Source organism: Haemorhous mexicanus, chromosome 14 (genome assembly GCF_027477595.1).
Source record: "Haemorhous mexicanus isolate bHaeMex1 chromosome 14, bHaeMex1.pri, whole genome shotgun sequence".
In the NCBI taxonomy this organism is placed as follows: domain Eukaryota; kingdom Metazoa; phylum Chordata; class Aves; order Passeriformes; family Fringillidae; genus Haemorhous; species Haemorhous mexicanus.
The window spans coordinates 16,394,510-16,415,234 of record NC_082354.1 but is presented as its reverse complement, the minus strand read 5'-3'; the positions used below and the strand labels follow the sequence as shown (position 1 = coordinate 16,415,234).

The following is a 20,725-nucleotide window of genomic DNA, read 5'->3' as shown; positions in this document are numbered from 1 at the left end:
CTTTGTGTACTTTATAATTAACAGATACTAGTAAATCATTTCTCTTGGCTAAACTCATGAATTATGAGTTCACAAGGGACTCTCAAAACTAAGTTTGAAATCTGGGCAGACAGGAGTATATATTTTTAGATTGCAGTTTTTAAAACTGAAGACAAGATCAGAAGGTAAATCTATACAGTTCTTATTAGGTTATGTTTACAGAGGAAGATGTGAAATTCTACCTCGCAGAACTGGCCCTTGCTTTGGATCACCTTCACAGCTTGGGAATTGTGTACAGGGACCTGAAGCCAGAAAAGTAAAGTAAAATGTATTTTACCACTATTATGTGTATTTTGCTTGTTGCTTTACCTTTCCCACTGTAAAAAATTAAAACTATTTTTATTAAGACTTTGTAAAGAAATACAAAATGTAAAACACGTATCCGTGGTTTAAATGAAATAATATTAGCTTGTTTAAAAAAATCACAGAATTTGGTGTCATAATTTTTAACTTGTATTTTAAATGTTTTATGTAAGCATTGATCTTTATGTGTTTTGGTGAATGTGAATTTTAATTTTCAGCATTTTGCTTGATGAAGCAGGACATATCAAGTTAACAGGTAGGCACCACTCATTAATACAGCTCTTTGTAAATAAGTTTTTTTGAGTTTCTGTATTATCAATTTGAATTGCATATAAAATTGCAGAAAATAGTTCTTTGAGGAACAACCCAAATACATATATTCTAGAAAATGATGTATGTAAAAGACAGTTTAGAAAACAAATTACTATAAATTTCTGAAAGCTTTAAATTACATTGAAGGTGATGATTTTGTTCTAGAGATTTCATGATATATTTTAATCTAAGATATTGCTCTTGGATTCCAAGAGAAAATGTTTTTTAAACCCTCAAAGACTTGATAAAATAATGGTGATGGAAATCAGATTTATGAAATGCATGCCTTTTAAAATTCTGCTATATTTAAACACAATTCAATCTTGAATTTGTCACTTCCTTCTGAAAGTGGAAACAATGGATAGGAGCATTGATTATCAGTCATTTTCTCCTGTGAAAAAAAGTGTGTTTGAGAGCTGAGCCAGTGTCAAGGACTTGTGTATTGACAATAAGGAAAAAAGTGTTCTGGGAATGAAATATTCTGGGAATGCAGGGCTGTTCTGTACTGAACTTGAGGCAGGTTACAGAGCCATGTTGCCTTATGTAACACCAGTATTTTTAGTGTGATTTTTTTTTTTTTAATTCATCATTCAGTAAGACCAGACCATGCAGGCTGCATTCCCTTTAAAACTGATTTTTACTTTTATCCAATTTTTTTGAGTGAACAAAGCAGGCAGTAAACAGAGAAAATGAGAACTTCTGAGTGTTTTAGAGCTCTAAAGGTGTAGGATTTCAAATGCCACGTTAATTCAGTAATAACTTTGATGGCTAATCATTATTTTAATGACTTTTAGAATGGTTTTGGAGGTGTGTGGTAAACTAAATGTGCTCTCTCCAGATACCTGCAGTCTCTTGTTTCATGGAGAGCTGTGCTAATCACATTTCTGAAAATAACCAACCCAAACCTCTCAACGCTTCCAATTTGAATTACCATTTATTGATTTATTTGTGTTCCCCTGACATTCTTTACTGGCTCTATTCTTGTGGTGCTGTTGTTGTAGACTTTGGACTCAGCAAAGAATCAGTAGACCAAGAGAAGAAGGCCTATTCTTTCTGTGGTACTGTAGAGTACATGGCTCCTGAAGTGGTAAACAGGCGAGGGCACAACCAGAGTGCTGACTGGTGGTCCTTTGGGGTCCTCATGGTACTGTATTTGCCTCTTGCTTCCCTTGCTAAGCTCACACAAATGCACTTAGAATAAGCTTGTCCAGTTCTGGTTAGGGATGCTTGGGTAAGGGGGACAATCCAATGACTGAATTGCTACTGGGTGGAATAAAATTGATTTTTTCACCTCTAAGGGATGTTTATCAGGCACCTGAAAAATCCTGTGTTGTCCATTAGTAGTTAAAACCAGTTGTAGTCAGTGTGAGACTTCACTTTGTATATTTATTTTGCATGTTACTTGATAGTTAAATTTAAAAATAGACTTGAAGGCTTGGTTTGAAGGAATATTAATGGCATTTCTGTGAGAGTGAGCCTGTGGAAGGAATGCTGGAGTGGAGTAGTGAATAAGTCAGGATCTGCTGCCACTTCTGCCCTTCCTGGATGTGTTAGACCATCAGCCTGATGTGGAGATGGACTTGAAAAGTAAACTACTGTTCTAGAATTTACCATTCTTGCAGTTTTTGGAATATGGCAACATCTAAAACTGGTTGTGGAGGAGATTTTATTACTTTCAAGTACCTTCTTAAAGTATAATATTCCTCCATCATCATCATCATGCTAGACTTGCCACTGTTCTCATCATGTAAACTGCAAGTGAGAGCAGAATTTTAGATTTGGGAACACTTCCATAATCTTTTCAAAGTTTAACCAGTGTGGTGTAGAGGTAGGAAAGAGTGCAGTGTTTAACACTTTGTTTCAGCAGTTGGGGGAAGAAGTGTTGATTCAGATTAACATTTGTTCTTTCCAGTTTGAAATGCTTACTGGTACCCTGCCATTTCAAGGTAAAGATCGAAATGAGACTATGAATATGATACTGAAGTAAGTACATCTCCTTCCTTTTTCAGAAGTCCAAAAATGTCATTTTAAACATGTTTTAACAGCCTGTTGTAACTTCTTGTGCAGCCTGGTCTTGTGGAAGGTGTTCCTATGGCAGGGGGTGGAACAAGATGAGCTTTAAGGTCCCTTCCAACCCAAACTTTCGTGATTCATTTCTAAGGGCACTGAGCTGTAACAGGAGCAAAAAGCAAAGCCCCTTGATAAGCTTTAGATCCCAGGCTGTGAAGTGCCATTAAGTATCCCCAGCAATTAAAATCTCAGGGATGAATCTGTGCTTTGATTGTAGGTGTATAATAAAGATAAGAGTGCAGTGACTGAGAGCAGTTTGATTTACACTCCTGTTGTTGTTACACTCCCTTGTTACTGTTACAGCACACCTTGTTTTGTAAGCAGCAGGTGATCAGGTGTTGCTTTTGTACAGATGTGTGGAGAGCCCTTATGTGCTCAAATTCTCATCTTAAATTGCCCCAGTTACAACAGAAGCTGTTGGACTGGACAAACTGGGTGAGCTGGTGCTCACTGAGTGGAGCTGTTGGGCAAATATGTTCTCATCTGTCTGTGCTCAGCTAGCAAAGAGTTTCCTCCTGGCACAGGCAGAGCCTTGGGCCCTCTGAGGGGTGATGGGGAAGGGGAGGAGGGAAAAACTCTGTTCTTCCCAGCACAGGGCACTTGGAACTTGCCCTGAGTGGGAGTTCATGGTGGTGCTGCCTGTGAAAGGATGGCTTAGACCATGAGCTGCCTCCCTGCAGCTCCCAGTGATGCTGCCGTCCCGCACAAGAATTTCCTGCCTTGGCTTTAGAGTTTTCATTAAATACAATAAATGCTAAAGTCAGTGAGCTTTTATATGGTGGTTCAGTGAGCCCTGGAGGAATGGTAGCAATCACTTCAAGGGCAGGTAACTGGGGATTGGTGAGTCTCTTCTGTTACTGGCATTTTGGTAAAAACCTCCTAGTGACATGAAGATACCTTTGAAAATACTTACATATTCTTAAGATAATTATTTTACTTTGTTTCAGCAGAAAGCTTGCTTGGGTGGGGTTTGGTGGTTTTGGTGTGATGTGTTTGTTCTTTGTTGGGTTTTATTTTAAACCACTCCTATAACGGGAAACCTAAAAAGTTGATTAGTTAAGTATGTGCTATCTACAAGGCTTTGGAATAAATCCTTGATAGATTTCACTGCAGAGTTTGATCTATGTAGACAGTTTTTACTAAGATAAGTTTCTTCCTCTGACTTGTTCTGTTTTCTTTTAGAGCAAAGCTGGGAATGCCTCAGTTCCTCAGCCCTGAAGCACAGAGTCTCCTGAGGATGTTGTTTAAAAGGAACCCATCAAATAGATTAGGTTGGTTCATTTATTTGGATCTTTAAATAATCAACTCAGCCTAACTTTATTTCAAAGTAAAGCAGTTGCTAGAGACTCAAGATCTGGGTGATCAGTAACATTTGGGTACCATTTCATGTTAGTTTGGGTCATGACTTCCTGGGTTTGGCCAAGGAATGGTCAAAATGTGGGATCAGTGACTTAGGAGTGAGCCAAAGCTGTGACAGTGCCACAGCAAAGAATATTAACACTGTATTTATGGGCTTTTTCTGCTCTCTTTGCCTCTCTGGGTATTTTGCATCCTTGGAATATTTCTGTATTCACAGTCCCCTCAAATAACCATGTCTGTGCAAACCTTTTAGAAATGAACTAGTTTTTAGTGCAATCTTCAAAAGTGTGTTAGATTCAGTCTTTTTTTTTTTTTTTTGTTCAGGAGCTGGTTCAGATGGAGTTGAAGAAATCAAGAGACATCCTTTTTTTTCTACTGTTGACTGGAATGTGAGTACAAAAGGATCTGAATGATAAAGCTGTTGCTAATTTTTCTGTGTGTTGTAGCATTTGTAGAAGTATTTACATCTGAATAGGGCACAGCAAACACTGCATTACTGCTGACTGGCACATCCTGGCTTCTCCTCTAATTCCATGGCATCTGGAGCTGCAGCATTTACTGCAGCTAGAGAGTATTAATTACAAATTGTGCATTTACTTTTTAAATAATTAAGAGTTGCAGCATTCTCAAGCTGAAGTGCTCCATTAGAGCATTTCTAGTCGGGGGAGGCTGCTGGTGTTCCCAGGAATGCTGCAGGAAGTGTCTGTCCAGTGCTCCCTGTGGCTGTAACTGTCCTGGGATTCCTTCTGCATCACTCCCATGCCAGTCACAGCTCAGGAATGAACTCAGGTGCTCCAAGATGATCCAAAGTTTGCAACTTCACAACTCCTGGCTTCAGTTTCTCAGCAGCACCTTATGATTCTGCTCTGTGGTTCACTCATGCTCTGAGCCGTGTTTGCCAGAAAGGTTCTCAGAGCCAAGGTGCTGTGTGTGAAATAAATCCCCCTTTGCTGTGGGGCTGCAGTGCTTGATGGAATAAATCAGATGTGGCTGTGCTGGCAGAGCTGCAGCCACACAGGGCAGTGCTGTGCTCCCCTGTTTCTTCAAAGCCCTCATGTTTATCCATCCATTTTTCTCCTGTATTTATTTCTGAAAAGTGATTTTCTAGCTGTGGTCATGCAGCAGCTGCCTCAGAGTCTGTTCAGCAACAAGTTTTTAGAAACAGCAAAACTTCACTACTTTGTGTGAATACACTTCAGCAGTTGTCTTGTTTGGCTTGATTATTTACTTTTTTCCCTTTTTCCTTGATGTTGAACTAATACCAGCAGGGAAGTCTGAAAGCTCAGCAGTTCTAGCGCCTTCTTTTTTTTTCTTTTTTTTTTTTTTTTTCAGTTTGACAATAATTTGTATTTATTTCACTCTGGTGGTGTTGATGACACTTCTATATTTTACCTCTTGATTTCTTTGGGATGAATTCAGGTCCCGTTTCCTTAGTTTTGATTGGTTAGTTGGTTTGTGTTTTTAAACTAAAATATACTGTATGCTTTTGTACAGGAAGGTTAAGTTAAAAAAACTGCAAAAAGTAGATCTGAAAGGAGGAGAGAAATGGCAAGGAAATGCTCTTAGAACTTCCTGAATTTTGCATGGGGATTCAACATCTTTTGACATGAGGTTTTCTGTTCCTTAGCTGTAAATGGGATTTATTGCAGATTTGAGATCTTTCCCTGATTTAGCTGGGTGGATTTGGAAAAACCTGGAATAGAGCTTTGAGAATGGGCAGATCCTTGCCAAGAGGGATGTGCCTGACACAGGTTGAGATCTTTGTCCTTTACCCTTTATCTTGGCAAAATAACAGCACACATGGAAGCTTCAGTGACCCTTAAATCTTTGTCCTTCTCTTTCAGAAACTGTTTAGAAGAGAAATTCAGCCTCCCTTCAAACCTGCCTCTGGAAAGCCAGAAGATACTTTCTGTTTTGATCCAGAATTCACAGCAAAAACCCCAAAAGGTAACTGTGCATGGCTATAAATTGGTGAGGTTTCTGGGACAGGAGGGTCAAATTAATGGTAAAACAAGCAGAAAAGCCAGGGACAGAATTAAAAGGAAAGGATGCACCAGGGTTCCAGTGCTTTGAAGGAGGATGTTCCCCTCAGCAGGTTTCTGTTCTTTGAATATTTTGCAAATCTTTGACTCAGGAAGAAAAAAAAACAAATGGAACATTAAAAGCTGGACTATGGTTTCTAGTTAGGATTCAAGTCAGGCATGCAGTGTTTGAGGGAAAGTATTAAATATTAAAATAAACTCAATTTGATTGCAGCAGTGATTCTTTTTAGGGTCAGCATTGCGTTGAGAATGCTTTGTTTTAAGAAGTATTAACTATTATAATTATGATTTCTTGGTCTGCTTCAAGTTTTCTTTTGTGAATTTTTTTTTCCTGCTGCGTCCAGCTTTTAAACCCTTGTCTCATGATTGTTTGGAGAAGGTCTGTGCTCTTAATAGGCTACATGAAGTTATTGAGCTGTGCTCACTCTGAGATTTCAGACAGTGAATTCAGAGGTGCACAGAATATAACCTCAGGAAAACTTCATTCTAATAATTCAGGGATATCTTCTCAGTGAGGATTTACTAACTGGATATTCTTGTGTTGCCTCAGTCGTGCCTTGCCAGCAGCTCATTCACCACTGAAGCAGCACATTCTGTTGTTGCTCTTCTGTGTTACAAAGCTGTTGAGCACAAGACAATGATCTTTATTTCTTTTCCATAAGTAGTTCTGTTTCAATAAACTTTTTCCTTAAAACATGTGTTCATGTATAAATTCCTACAATGCTTTGCAGTTTTAGATTAAACTCTGGAATACCTGTTTGTGTAACTGAAGTGAGAGAGCACAGATAACAAACTAGAAGTTTTATTTATTATTTAACGTTGGTGTTCCTCTTGTTTGCTTCCCTTCTCTCAAGATGGTTTTTGTAACATCCCTCTCCTGAATGTTCTGAAATGGGCTTGCTGGGCTGTAGCCACACTAATCCTGTGTGTCTGTGTGCCCTCAGATTCTCCCGGGGTCCCACCCAGTGCAAACGCCCACCAGCTCTTCAAGGGATTCAGTTTTGTTGCAACTACTACTGTAGAAGACCATAAAATATCACCCCTCACCAACATCCTGCCCATAGTCCAGGTAATGCTTTGCTTTTTGGGACACTTCCTTGGCATGCCAAAGACTGACCAATGATCAGAATTTACAGTTGTTCTTGCTTTGTTGAGGAGACTGTTGTAAAATGTGTCTCATTAAATACTTCCATGGGGTGTTTTTAATTTTAAAAAGCGAGTTGCTGTTTTTCTGGAGGCAGAATTTCAAAGAAAAATCATGAGCAAGCAGGAGAAGCTTCTGCCATTGGTACCAGTGTAATGGCAAAGAGAATCCTTTGCTTTAGCTAACCACTTGCCTGTGTTTTTTTAAAGCAGCTTCATGGAAACAGTGCACAGTTCACTGATGTCTATGAACTGAAGGAAGATATTGGTGTGGGCTCCTACTCTGTTTGCAAGAGGTGTATCCACATAGCTACAAACATGGAGTTTGCTGTGAAGGTACTGGCATCAATTCCACTCTGACATTCTGAAAAGATTGGTTAGTAGATTTGAAAACCTAGATTTGTGAGTTTTCCAGTTGCTGTGTTTTTATGTGAAAATACTGTACAATGGTGGGAACACCTGAAATAAAATGAGGTTCACAAGGCTGGAACTGGACTGCAGGGAATTAGTGATGCTTCAGACCAGTGCATTTCCTTGTTCAGTGGAGCAGGACAGGCTGCATTAATGATAGAATTTTAACAAGGATAGAGCAAGAAATGAATAAATGGGATGAGAAGCTGGAGGATGAATTACTCATGATTAGTAAGAAGTAATGAACTCTAGATTTTTTTTTTATTCTGTTGTTGAAGTGAGAGTATAAATAGAAAAAATGTCTTTATTTAATAGACTTGTTTATGCAAGTTGTTTTTCCTGTTTTTTTGCAGATAATTGATAAAAGCAAAAGGGATCCCTCAGAAGAAATCGAGATTCTCATGCGTTATGGGCAACATCCAAATATTATTACTTTAAAGGATGTATGTACCTCCTTTTCTGCTGCCTCTTATTAGACAGTCCTGAAAAAATAAATGCAGATGTAGGCAGTTTATTGGGATTCATTAAATCTCTTTTACATAGAAAAATCTACTGGGAGAGCAGTATGTAACAGTAGAGGGAGTGTCTCAAAACATAACATTGTCCTGATATTAATTTTTCTAAAGGCTGTTTAACCAGCTTGAAGTGAGGAATGATGTAAAGGTTAGAAATGCCAGATTTCTTCTTGTTTCAAAGGAGCAGGCAATGTGTTGGTAACTTGAGGAAGCAGTGGCCTGCATGTTGTCCTTCCTGTCTGTGCCAGAATGGAAGGGAAGAGTAGTCAGGAGTGTGGGGCTGCTCTCTTCTTCCAACAGCATTTCTTACACTAAAAAATGTATCTCAGAGTGATGAATTAACTTGAATTGAGAGTGATGAATTAACAGCTTGAGTCATGAGCTCCCAGGGTGACACAGGAGCTGCCTTGCCCTCCCTGCTCTGGCAGCCCCTGCTGTTTGTGCTGCCTCTCCTGTGGGAGGAGGGGATTTATGGGCACGTGTACCTACAGATGTTGCCTTTGTCAGAATGCTCTGAGTGTGTTCTGGGTGAGTGCCCTGTTAAACCTCTCCCCAGGTGTATGATGATGGCAGATTCATCTACCTGGTGACGGAGCTGATGAAGGGGGGGGAGCTGCTGGACCGGATCCTGCGGCAGAAATTCTTCTCGGAGCGGGAGGCCAGCGCGGTGCTCTTCACCATCGCCAAGACCGTGGACTACCTGCACTGCCAAGGGGTGAGTGAGTGAGTGAGCCCTGCCAGCCACAGCTCTGGCACAGCTTGGAATCACCACTCCCTTGCCCTCTGTGCTTTGCTTGGCTTGTTTTCCTGCTTAGAGGTTTTGTATTTTATCACAAAGGTGAATAATAGAAACAACTTGTCCTGTTATCCTGGCAAAGCCTCTGGACTCTGCATTTTATAAAACTGCAGATTTTTGTCCTGTTCTCCTTGTTGCCAAATGGTGATGTTGGTTCCAGTTGCATTATGAGCCAGGAGGTTTTTATTACATTACTTGAACTAGAATTTTTGGGTACTTTAGGTTATATCATTGTTTAAAACTCTCATAAGTATATTAATCTAGAGAACAGCTTTTGTAAATTGTAAATTACAAACAATGTACCTGCTCCTCCTAAATGATGGCTTTTTAAATGTCTTTGCTAAAAGGTGGTGCACCGAGACCTTAAACCCAGTAATATTTTATACACTGATGATTCAAACAATGCTGACTCCATCAGGATTTGTGATTTTGGATTTGCAAAACAACTTCGAGGGGAAAATGGACTGCTTCTAACTCCCTGCTACACTGCAAACTTCGTGGCTCCAGAGGTATTTCAAGCTGCTCTGTGTTTTCTTTGTGCTGTTTTTGGTGCATCAGATGCTAAAACTTTTCAGCAATGCTTGGAAAACAACCTCAACAATTCTGCTACTTTTCTTTAAATATAATCACACATGCTTTTTAAACATGGGTACATGTGTTTATAATAAACCTGCTTTAAAAACAGCAGAGTCCACCCTCAAAAACAAGATGTGAGCCTGTTGAAAATCTTAAGAGATGATCTGGGAACAAGAAATGTTGTTGGTGTTTACTGCAAGTTGTATATTAGAAAGTCAATAATTAAATCTCTCACATGATCCAGGGATGCTCTTACCCTTCCCTAGGCTATGGTGTTGTTTTGGGGTGTTTTTTTAATATATGACAAGTATTTAACACTTTTTGTTTCATAGGTTCTCATGAGACAAGGATATGATGCTGCTTGTGACATATGGAGCTTGGGAGTTCTCCTTTACACAATGTTGGCAGGGTGAGAATATTTCTGAGCTGTTTTGTTTACCTTAAATCCTAGAATGTTGCCTGAATCCTTGCTTCCATAGAAATGGTGAGGCATTGGCTGATGGAATGACACAGACACAGGTGGGACAGGCAGCTCTGAGTCAAAGCCAAACAAACCATGTTTAGCTCAAAGTAGGATCAAGGTTTCCTTTCCCAGTGCAGGACTTGGGGGTGCCAAAGCCTTCCCCCAGTTTTCAGGAGGGAATGGAGTCTGTGAAAATAAGTGGTTGGTTTCTTTTTGCCCTCCAGCCTCTTGTCCTCCCACCCCATCCCTTTTGCTCACCTTGTGTCTCCTGCCCCTGCTGCATTCCTGTGTAGAGCACTCTGGGTTGTGATCTCTGGAGTTTCCTCAACATCCAAACCTGATGAAGCTCTAGGAAGCATCTAGTGGCCAAATGAGAGATGTTTGCTGAATTCTTCTCTAGCAGAAAAAGAGCAGGTTTTTAGTCCTATGACTAAATCCTGTCTGTTGGAAATTATTCTCTTGATAAATCTGTACTTCCCGTTGAATATGAGAAATACTAATATTTAATAGGATGTGTATATATTCTGTGATATGTTTCTATTGGCTGTGGGATATTGACTCTGATTCACAAGATTTTACCAATTTCTTGCAGTTTTTATCTATAACAAGGTGTTTTTGTTGGTTTTTTCTCTCACCAGCTATACTCCATTTGCCAATGGTCCCAATGATACTCCTGAGGAGATCCTAGTACGGATAGGCAGTGGAAAATTCTCTCTAAGTGGAGGCAACTGGGACACTGTTTCAGATGCAGCAAAGGTGTAAATGTGTTTTGGTTTTATATTTTTGTAGAATTCCAATGAAATCTGCTGAGCTTTATCAGCTAGACTGCTCTGTAAGTGTAGTTTGTTATTATTATCTTCAGACTCCATTGCAGGGAAGGATATCTGCTCCATCTAAAGGCTCCATCTGTAATGAATATAGATTCCCTGGGATGGTGTTGACCCACTCTGTGGGTATCTTAGTCACCAGTGTTACCTTTTAAAAAGATCAGCCTTTAATATTAAATATTAATGTTTAAATATTTTTTCCCAGTCCTTTGGAACTGCACTATTGTTCATTTCAGTAGGAGTGATTCAGAATGCTTGTTGGCTCTTGCTGTCTTAGCATGAGAAATTCACTTCTGTGTATTTAAGAATGCTTCACATTTTGTACCTAAAACAAAGGGAACATTCTGTCAGCTTGCTCATATTTTGGTTTTATTTCAAACTGTTGCTGTCTCTGTTCTGTGCCCTTCCCACCCACCTCTCCTTCGGACCAACGTTGTAGTTAATCAGTAGCTTGTTGCTAATGCTTCTAACAGGCAAAAACAAGTGTCCATTGCTGTTGGCTTTATGCTTTATGTGGCTTCTTGAAGGAAAAATTCCTTGCTCACTGTCTCACTGTCCCTGAATTCATTTGTAGTGAGGAGGCAGCAGAGCCCAAAGTGCAGAATGAAAAAGGAGAGAGATTTGCAAATAATAGCTTTCCTCCATAAAATCTGCCTGCTACATTTGAATAGGATTTCTAGTCTTTTAAAGGTTATATTCATAAGAAACATGAAAGGCACAACAGTGAGTTGCTTTGCAATCAAGGCTGGCTCTGTTGAGCTGCTCCAATAGTACCACACATTGTTCTCAGCCTTCTGCAGTGTCAGGGCACAGAATGATCCCGTTTGTCTGCTGATCTCTGTGTGTTGGCATTGTGTTCATCCCTCCACATTGGGTGCTTCTCTCATTGCTGCCATCCCTGCTGCTTTAAAGGCCACCTAAGATGCTTTGGGCTGAGCAATCTTTGTGTTTCCCTTCCCTGCAGGACTTGTTGTCACACATGCTGCACGTGGATCCCCACCAGCGGTACACGGCCGAGCAGGTGCTGAAGCACTCCTGGATTGCCTGTAGGGACCAGCTGCCTCATTACCAGCTCAACAGGCAAGATGCCCCACATCTAGTAAAGGTAAAGCCACCTGGGATGCTGCTTCAGCTGGGGGCTGTGCAAGGAGTTCAGTTGGTTTAGAGCTACAGACAGAAGTCTCATTTTTTCTGTTTGTTTCCATAGTACCAATACATTAAAGTTACATAGTGAGACAAATTCCTGGAATGGTAGAATTGTGGAATGGTTTGGGTTGGGAGGGACCTTAAAGCTGAACCATCCACCCCATGCCAGGGGCAGGGACACCTTCCAGTAACCCAGGCTGCTCCATGCCCTGTCCAACCTGGCCTTGGGCACTTCCAGGGATGGGGCAGTCACAGCTTCTCTGGCCTTGTGCCAGGGCCTCCCTCACCCTCACAGGGAACAATTCCTTCCCAGTATCCCACCTAACCCTGCCCTCTGGCAGTGGGAGGACATTCCCCTTGTCCTGGTCCTACATTCCCTTGTATAAAGTCCCTCTACAAATTCAATTGGTAAATAGTTATTTTTAGTAATTATTCCCCCTCAGTGTAGGGGAAGAGATTTTTGTGTGTGCTATCTGTAAGGTAGTTTTTGAGCTGTCTCTGAAGTCAGGCCTGAGTGGCCACTAAGTGGCTGTATGTGAGGAATTGGTGCTAATCTGGCTTGAAAGATGCAAATTCTGACCTGCATTACCAGGTGACTCCTACAGCTAAGGGTCACAGAAGAAGGAGAAAGAAAGAGAAAGAAGTGTTAGATACCCATGCTTAGGCATTGGAAGGATTCAACAACAGATTTTTATTTTCCCTAACAAACTTCAGAGAATTCACGTGACCTGGCACAAGTCTTGTTTGGTTTTAATGGAGTTAGTTGAGTATTAATTGTTTAATTGTTTTATTTTCTGATTAAAACTTCTACATACATGAATTATTATTACATATTTCCTTTTTCTCTAGGGAGCCATGGCTGCTACATATTCTGCACTGAATCACAAGACATTTCAGCCAGTGCTGGAGCCTGTGGCAGCCTCCAGTTTAGCTCAGCGACGGAGCATGAAAAAGCTCACATCCACAGACTTATAGATCCACTGGGACACCTGAGCAGACACAAGCAAGGGGGAACCCAACAAGTGGCTCTATTTTGCCTGACCTGTGATCAAAAGGCATCTATGGTTTCCTGCTACACTACTTGAATTCTGTAAAAGTCCTTTTTTTAAAAAGAAAAAAAAAATCCACAGGTTCATACTGTGTTTGTTATACAGGCCGTATCTGTTAAGTTAATTTAAACATCAGGTACACCATAACAAATTTCTCTACACTGTCCTTTGAGATCTGTTGCAAATATTCTTTCACATTCTGTATAGTTTTGCTGGGTTCAGTTAAAAAAAATGGTTTAGGGGACCGTTGCCAATGACCAAGTTGTACATAAAGTGTCAGTGGGAGTTTTCTTGCTTCACACCTTCAGGCCCTGCTGTGAAGGGCAAATTCTTCATTTTGTAATTGGGCACTTCATTGATTCAACTCAATTCCTTTCCCTGGTCCATGACTATTATGCAGAGTTGAGCAATGTGATGTGCCTGAGTTAATTCATCGCTGTTGATTTGGTAGGTCTGTGTTTGCATGGTGCCAGTAACTGAGGAGTTTCTGTGGAAATACAAACCAAAGGGATGTGCAAGATCCTGCACTTAAATTTGATCTCTTGTGACCCAAAAGAAATGCTGGTTATGGCCTCTGACAGGAAAACGAACATTTCTGGTTGTTACCACAAATTGTGTTCTGCACTGAGCTGGAGAAAGTCAATATGTGCATAAACTGTCAAAATTCAGGCTCTCAGAAACATTGGTGCCACTTCAAAACAACATCATGCAGCTCAATCCTTTGTTATTTATATTTCCCATCCATTAATACAACTACTGTGTTATTTTCCTCAGCAGTCTTTCCACTAAATACTCCCAATATTAGGTTTGTTTGGCATATGAGACAAACTGACACTTTATTATAAGCAACTTGGCACTTGGGGTTTATTTTTTATTTATTTGATTTTTTTAATAGAAGGTTGCTTCTCTCTGACTCTCTCGCTGCATGTACAAATATTACAGAACAGAAATGCAGAATTCTCTTTGCCTAACTGTAGGGGTAGCTTGGGAAAATAAATAAGCCTTGCTGTGTGCCCAGATAAGGGAATTCTGACCAAGAAATTTCACAGTTATGGACAAATTCCTTTCAGCATCCCGTGGCCAGCACTCACTCTCCCTCTCTGGTGTTAGGACTGCAGCTGTTCCCAAATGCTGGGATGGAGAGGAAATTCATTTCAGGGCCAGAATTACCTTGGGGTTTCCTGACTCCAAACCAATGCTAACTGCTTTTAGTTCATTCAGAGATACACTTAGAAGTGTTTTCAAAAATTGTAGACACTGAGCAGTTGTAGTGACATAGCAGGATGATTATAAATATTAAATACATTAGTGACATTAGGCTGTGAAGTGACCAAAACTCAAACATAGTTCAGACTCACTTGTCATCATGGAATTTTCAAATGCAAGACCCCAGGGCTGGCAGAAATCAGTGTTTTGAGACAGCAAAAAAACTTCCAGGAGAATTCTGGCCCAAGCACCAGGATTGGTGGTGTTAATTCACATCTCACAAGAGGTGTTGGCTGGTTTTTGCTTATACCTGTGAAGGACTTGGTGGTGTTGGAAATACTTTTAGATAAGCTGCTTTCTTCTGTTGTGGTGGGGGAAGATGGACATTATCTGGCCAGATAGTTAGGTATGAATATATGTAGATTTGAGACTTAATGATATAGCAAACATAGGTGTGCTCTTTGTATCACACAGAACATCCCCCAGATGGAATTTCTTGAGTGTTTGATAGATGTTGGAAGCTTTAGGGGCCATTTGTGCCAAGTTTTGAGGTGCCTGTTTGAAATGCTTGAAAACTTATCAAAGAACACAACTGCTTCCTGGAAAGCTTTTTGTTTAGTACAAAACCTGCCCCTTTTGCAGCTGCTTCTTCCTCCTTTTCCTTAATGAAGACTCTTTTCAGCAAGAATGCCTGGAAACCTCTTGTCTAACATTCTGTCAGGGTCATTTTAATGTAAATTGAAAGATGACTGCCAGAAGAATTTGAATTAACTCAAAAAAAAAAAGACCAGAGTGATGGAAGTTAAACCCCCTGAGCCCAGGTCAAGGTGTAATGTAGTGTGGGTTGAAATGTAGTCCTAAAAGCTATGTTTGGGATAAGAGGTAATGCAGGGCCTGGAATACAATGGAAATGTCAAATTTGAATTGTCTTCAGCTTTCCTGTAAGGCAGCAGCTGGTCTATAATGGCTTTACCATGAATCATTTAACAGTTTCTGTTGGTATTTTCTTTTAGCTTGCTTAGAAGCACCACAGAATAAGCACCTTAAAAGCATTTTGCACAAGAGCAGTTGGAAGCAGCTGAAAGGACTCAAGTTGTTCTTGATGTGCAGCACAAAGATGGTGAGAGGAAAAGAACACAAACAAGATGGATGTTCTGATTCATTGCTGAGTATTTAAAACATTTCCTGGGAAGTTATCCCTGTTTTATATCACTGCTGGCCTTTAGTGCAAGTGGTACTTCAGGGGTAAAAATAACATTACAAAGTTGTCTTATTGTGGGGAAAACATATGGATGTGTTATATCTGACAGGCCAGTGTACCCTGGTATGCCAATTATAATCCTTATTTAGGGGGAAAAGTTCCCTTGCTCTATTTCAGCATATCAGTCCTGGAAATATTTGGGATATGCAGGAACACAGAGTTCACTTGCAGTTTACTTTTACTGTATTTAAGGATCATCTTTGGGAGGCTCCTTTGGGAATTCCTTGCCTGTTTCTCATCCCTTTCTTTCCCAGTTTAGGTTTTGATCTCTAAAAGTAGCATGGTCTGCTCATGAGCTCAGGTAAAGGTTTGAGATGGAAGAGCAGGTACTGGGAAAGTGCCCTGGCTGCAGTGAAAGGTTGGTGACAATTATTTCTATAATCTGGGCACAGTTCAAGTTTACAAACTGGTGATGTTCTTACTGCCTTACTGAGTCAGAAAAAAAAGTCAAATTTTCACAAAGGCTCATAATTACAGAAGTAGGCATTCAGACTAAAGGAATTTCCACAAAACTAAATCTTATATTATAGAATATTTTGGCTGTGGCTTCCTGCCAAAAAAGCTCCTGCTCTGGTGTTTGGTGATGGTCATTATCAGTTCCAGCTCTAGTGCACACAGAAAGCAGATTCCCACTGGAGCTGGAGTGGGCTCAGGACCTCTTTTGCTGTTCTTTCACCCCAGGATATCTCAGTTTGTACCTTCAGTTATCCCTTGGATATAAAGGGAGGAGCTCTGTTGTATTCCTCTTCCAGATCCAAAAACTGCAGTGGCACCAGTGAGCCCATGGTGGGGTCACAGAGCCCTTCCTGAGAGCTTTCCTGGTTGGGTCCAGTCCAGCCCTGATCTGTGGCTTGTGTGGTTTTCTTCTTTTTCCCATTTTGCTCAAAATCAGTGAATTCCCCTTGCCCATGCCAGGAGGTGCAGGGGGCTGAGCCTGCTCTTCCTTTGAGGCCTTTGTTTGAATGTTCTTGCAGCCAGAGGAGGCATCCAAAGCCTCACCCAAGTCAGTCATGTTGAGCTTGAATTCTGTCTTCCATGTTTTATTTCCTTTTCCAAAGCTGATCTTCAGCTGTCCAGTAGTTAAAATAACCTCTGGCAAACTTCAGGTTGGGAGTTCCTTGCAGTGTCCTTAGAGACTGCTCTGTAGAGCTGTGTTAAGTTAATTACACAAGGTTATAATAATGCTCCTGGTTTGTATCAGTGAAATTAGGCTAAAACATCAATGCAAACACAGGTTTTATGTATTTCTGTAGCACTTAAATTTTTCAGTCCTATCCAGAACTAAAAGTTTGCAAATATTTGTGGGAGGGGAGGGAGGAGCAGTTTTTCTTTCTCAAAGTTTCCAGAAAGCTTCTGAAGCTGTGATCATAATAGAGTCCTTATGTAATCCTGTAGGGGCTGTGTAGGGTTAAAACCATAAAATTCTCCTTAAAAGTTTGTTCCAAAGGTCTTTGAGGTGTGCACTGATAGCTGTTGGTAACACCCCTGCACTTCATTCATACCACAGCAGCCTTCTGCATCAACATCTGTCCCTGCTCCAGGTATTTTTAAATATTTGCTCCTCCAAGTTCTACTGTTCCTTGGGAGTAGAAGAATGGATACAAATTTGAAAACCCTCACCTTTAATATATGGCTGAAACTGATTGAGTATTATAATAATTTGCATAATTAGAAAGTCTCCCACAAAATCAGCAGCTGGTTTTCTTGAGATTTTTTCCTGTGTAATGAAAACAAACTTTCTCTGAAAGCTTTAAAAGATACTTAATTGATTATATCTCTTAATTATTAATTTTTGGGCAATAGCTTATTACCAATAGTGAGTTTGAATAACCCTGAATTCTCTTCTGGGGTTTTTCACACGAGGGTGCTGGAGGTGGATCTGCTTTGCAGGACCAAGTGTTCAGGTTTGGGTGTTTTCATTAGGCTTTTGAGCAGTGTTTGCTAATTAATTAATTAATTGCATTGTCTTAATGTCCCAAGCACTTTGGCATCTTGCACTGATGCTCTGGTTAGAGCTGAAACTCTCCTGGCACGTGGCTGAATCTCCATAAAGGGCATTAATTGAGAACAGTGTGCAATGAATTCCATGCTCTGAGGTACTTCAAAGATGAAACTCTACACAAGGTCCCCGTTATCAGATATTGTAACTGTCATTTCCTTCTCTTAAGCATATTGTGGATTTTGTATCATACTGTATTTATTTCATTTAATTTTAAAAGAAATGTTTTCTTTAAAGCTCTGTATATATTGACATTAAAGTTTGCATTGTACTGCGTTCTCCTCTTCTTGCAAGGCTGGGTCTGGCAGTGCAGTGGTGTTTCTCTTGGCACTGCTGCCTTCAATTACAGCACACCAAAGACAACCTCAAAATTGTATTTATTTTTGTCAAACTCCCTGAATAATCATAAAGGTACAGTTTTAATTAGCTGGCAGTTCTTGAGTACTAGAATAAAAGAATTGCAAATTCACAACATTTGGTAATTGACAGAAATCTGTCACTTCTGCTTTGGAAGTTTGCTTGCTTCTGTTTTTCAAATGGATATAAAAAACAATGAGCAAACATTCCTAAATTAAATGTATATGAATTATTTCATAAACCTTGCCAAAAATCTCACATACATCAAGTGCTATTTATAAATTGATATTCAGTCAAGTATTTCATGCCATACTTGCAGCAAAACAGACGTTCAGTGGTAGGACTGATGTATTACCTCAGGATGGGATCATTGACCTCTGTGCTTTTTAAATATAAAATCTATAAAATTTGTCTAATAAAGTCTATTAAATTTGACTCCATATATTAAGAGGAAATAATTTTCCTGCAATGATCTGATCCTTTGAAAATAGACACTTGCATTACAAGTGGCAGGAATGACATTAAAAACTGGGTTTAAAATCCTCCTGAGGTATTTGATAACTGCTGGTGCTGTTGGTATCCACAATGGTTTATAGATACTTTATTCTTTTGAATGCACAGGAAGGTTTTCCCACCTTTGCCTCAGGTCCATCTCCCAGGTGCTGTTTGCTACACAAGACAACTGGTGGCAGAAGAAGGGGGGGACTGGAGCCACAGAGGAGGCAGCAGGTACAAGTTTCCCAGATTGTGATAATTTCTTTGATTTCATTCAAGGCAAGCAGAAAAAACGAATCAAATTAGACAAAACCATTAAAATAATTTTTAAATGCCCTGAGTCTCAGGTGTTGAGATCTGCAGGCTTGGTGAAGGTGTTGCTTCCTTCACCAAGCCTGCAGGGTGGTGAGGAGGGTGGGAGGAGACAAGGCATGGATTAAAAGCCAACCTGATTGAATTTGGAAAAACCAAGGACAGGGATGAGCCAAGTGTTAAAAAAAACTCCAGAATGTGCCTTAATTGCATCCTGCTCTTTGTTTTCCTTCAAATTTTGGTCCTCAGGAGCTGTTTTCCCCATGATTCATCCCTGAAACTTTATGACTGTAAGAGGCACCTTCCCACATCTCTTTTGGGTTTTTTGTGGGGTGCAAAATGTTTTAAGGTAAAGATGTTCCCACCTTTGCTTGCCCCAGCTGTAGGAGGAAGAGGGAGCAAGCATCTGCTGACAGACTTTCCAAAATACTGATTTAACTGTATTTATTTTAACTTCTGTTTAACAATTTCCCTCCAGAACCTCTGGGGAACTTCTCTCAGAGGTTGGGGCTTCTTGTGGGCCTCTTGAAACAAGACACAGAAAGCTTTTGGCAGGGGTGAGGCCAGTTCTGCAGCCCCTTAAGGCACTGTTTGGGCAGGAGCTCCCTTGCAGCTCCCTCCCCTTGAGGTCATTTGCATTTCCAGCCTTGGAGCAAATCCTGAACTCTCCAGAGCTGGTCTGGGACCTGCTCTTTGATTTCTGGCATGCAGAGAGTTCTACCTCAGAGCAATCCTGTACCAAGCTGGGTTTAAACAAGAAGTGTAATGCCCTAGTGCTGGCTGATGGAGCAAATTCCTTATTCCTGGACAGGTGCATTTCAGGCTCCTGTGGTCCTCAGCATCCAGGTTTGTGTCTCTGTAGGGATAGCTGGAATTACAGAGGGAGGGATAGCTCTTATTTAAGGGTGTTTATTGCTTGTTAAGGCTTTTGTGGGGGGAATCATGGTGTAATTCTGATGGGCTTGTGCCTGTCGTATTCATGGTGGTGTCCAAAGCCAGGTTGGATAGGGCTGGGAGCAACCTGGCATAGGGGAAGTGGCAGGGAGTGGAAGGAAATGGGCTTTAAGTTCCCTTCCCGTTGTATTGAATCACAAATCCTTTTCTGTGGTAACTGCAGCTGTGGAGGGCTGACACAGGCCCTGTGTATCCCTAACCTTGCACCTGGCTGTGCTGAAAGCTCTCTCTGGAGGTCCTGGCAGCTAAAATCAGGTATTGTTTTATCTATTGCATCAAAATCTGCTTGTCTGAGGCTGAATTCAGCCATTCCGTGGAAAGCAGCGACGGCCCGGGATGAGGAGGAGGATGGGGAAGGGTGATGCAGTTTTTGATTGCAGTTCTTTATTACCTCCTCCGGGGGAACGGGCACCGGCTGCTCGCGGGGTCACAGCGACCCCGAGCCCGCTCGGGATGCCGGCGCTGCTGTGCTGCTCCTGGCATTCGCTGTCCCGAGGGATGTGCGGGTCCCGTGCCGGCAATTCCCGGCGTTGGCCGTGCCGGCATTCCCGGTGTTGGCCGTGCCGGCATTCCCGGTGTTGGCCGTGACCGTCCCGGCAGTCGCGGTGGCCCCGGCGCAGCCGCTGCGCTCCCCGCAGCCCCCAGGAGGTGGAGGCAGCGCTCCGCAAGCGGCCCCGGAGCCTTCCCGGGCATTCCCGAGCCTTCCCACCGGGACTGATCCCGCCCGGAACCCTCCAGAGTCACTGCGGCTGAAGGATGCACGGCCGGGAACTGGAGTTCAGTTCCGTTATTGGAATTAATTTGTGTTTTGTTATTTTTAAAAACGTATATCCCCTTTTTGAGAATGTCTTGTTCTCCTGGTTCTCTTGTTTTCCTGCCTGTGGGATGTGGTTGTGTGATCCCTTCATGCCCATATCCCGAAGAATTGAATAGAACAGCTCCACATCTGCTGCCCCAGGAGCAGATCTTGCTGCTCCTGCCGGAGGGGCAGAGAGGCTGCGCCGGCAGGACCAACCTTGGAGCATCTCCCTGAACCCAGAGGTCCCACCTTGGCAAGGACCTCCCAGTACTGGGAAAAGAGGAGGAGCAG

The 20,725-nt window shown here is 41.3% G+C and overlaps 1 protein-coding gene across 3 annotated transcripts in view; it reads left to right on the top strand.

The window, feature by feature from the left end:
• The window catches only part of RPS6KA6 (ribosomal protein S6 kinase A6), a 37,428-nt gene extending 19,119 nt beyond the window's left edge, over nt 1-18,309 (top strand). For 2 of the 3 annotated variants that reach the window (XM_059859093.1, XM_059859096.1), the window contains exons 7-22: nt 189-295; nt 561-598; nt 1,656-1,798; nt 2,567-2,637; nt 3,907-3,995; nt 4,408-4,472; nt 5,928-6,030; nt 7,070-7,194; nt 7,479-7,604; nt 8,033-8,122; nt 8,751-8,909; nt 9,338-9,499; nt 9,899-9,975; nt 10,668-10,785; nt 11,821-11,961; nt 12,852-18,309. In XM_059859093.1, the coding sequence (XP_059715076.1) occupies nt 189-295; nt 561-598; nt 1,656-1,798; nt 2,567-2,637; nt 3,907-3,995; nt 4,408-4,472; nt 5,928-6,030; nt 7,070-7,194; nt 7,479-7,604; nt 8,033-8,122; nt 8,751-8,909; nt 9,338-9,499; nt 9,899-9,975; nt 10,668-10,785; nt 11,821-11,961; nt 12,852-12,977 (1,740 nt within the window). In that variant the 3' untranslated portion in view covers nt 12,978-18,309. The remainder of the gene's footprint in view (nt 1-188; nt 296-560; nt 599-1,655; nt 1,799-2,566; nt 2,638-3,906; nt 3,996-4,407; nt 4,473-5,927; nt 6,031-7,069; nt 7,195-7,478; nt 7,605-8,032; nt 8,123-8,750; nt 8,910-9,337; nt 9,500-9,898; nt 9,976-10,667; nt 10,786-11,820; nt 11,962-12,851) is intronic. The other variant, XM_059859094.1, reaches the window with a different exon arrangement.
• The last annotated feature ends 2,416 nt before the right edge of the window (nt 18,310-20,725 follow it).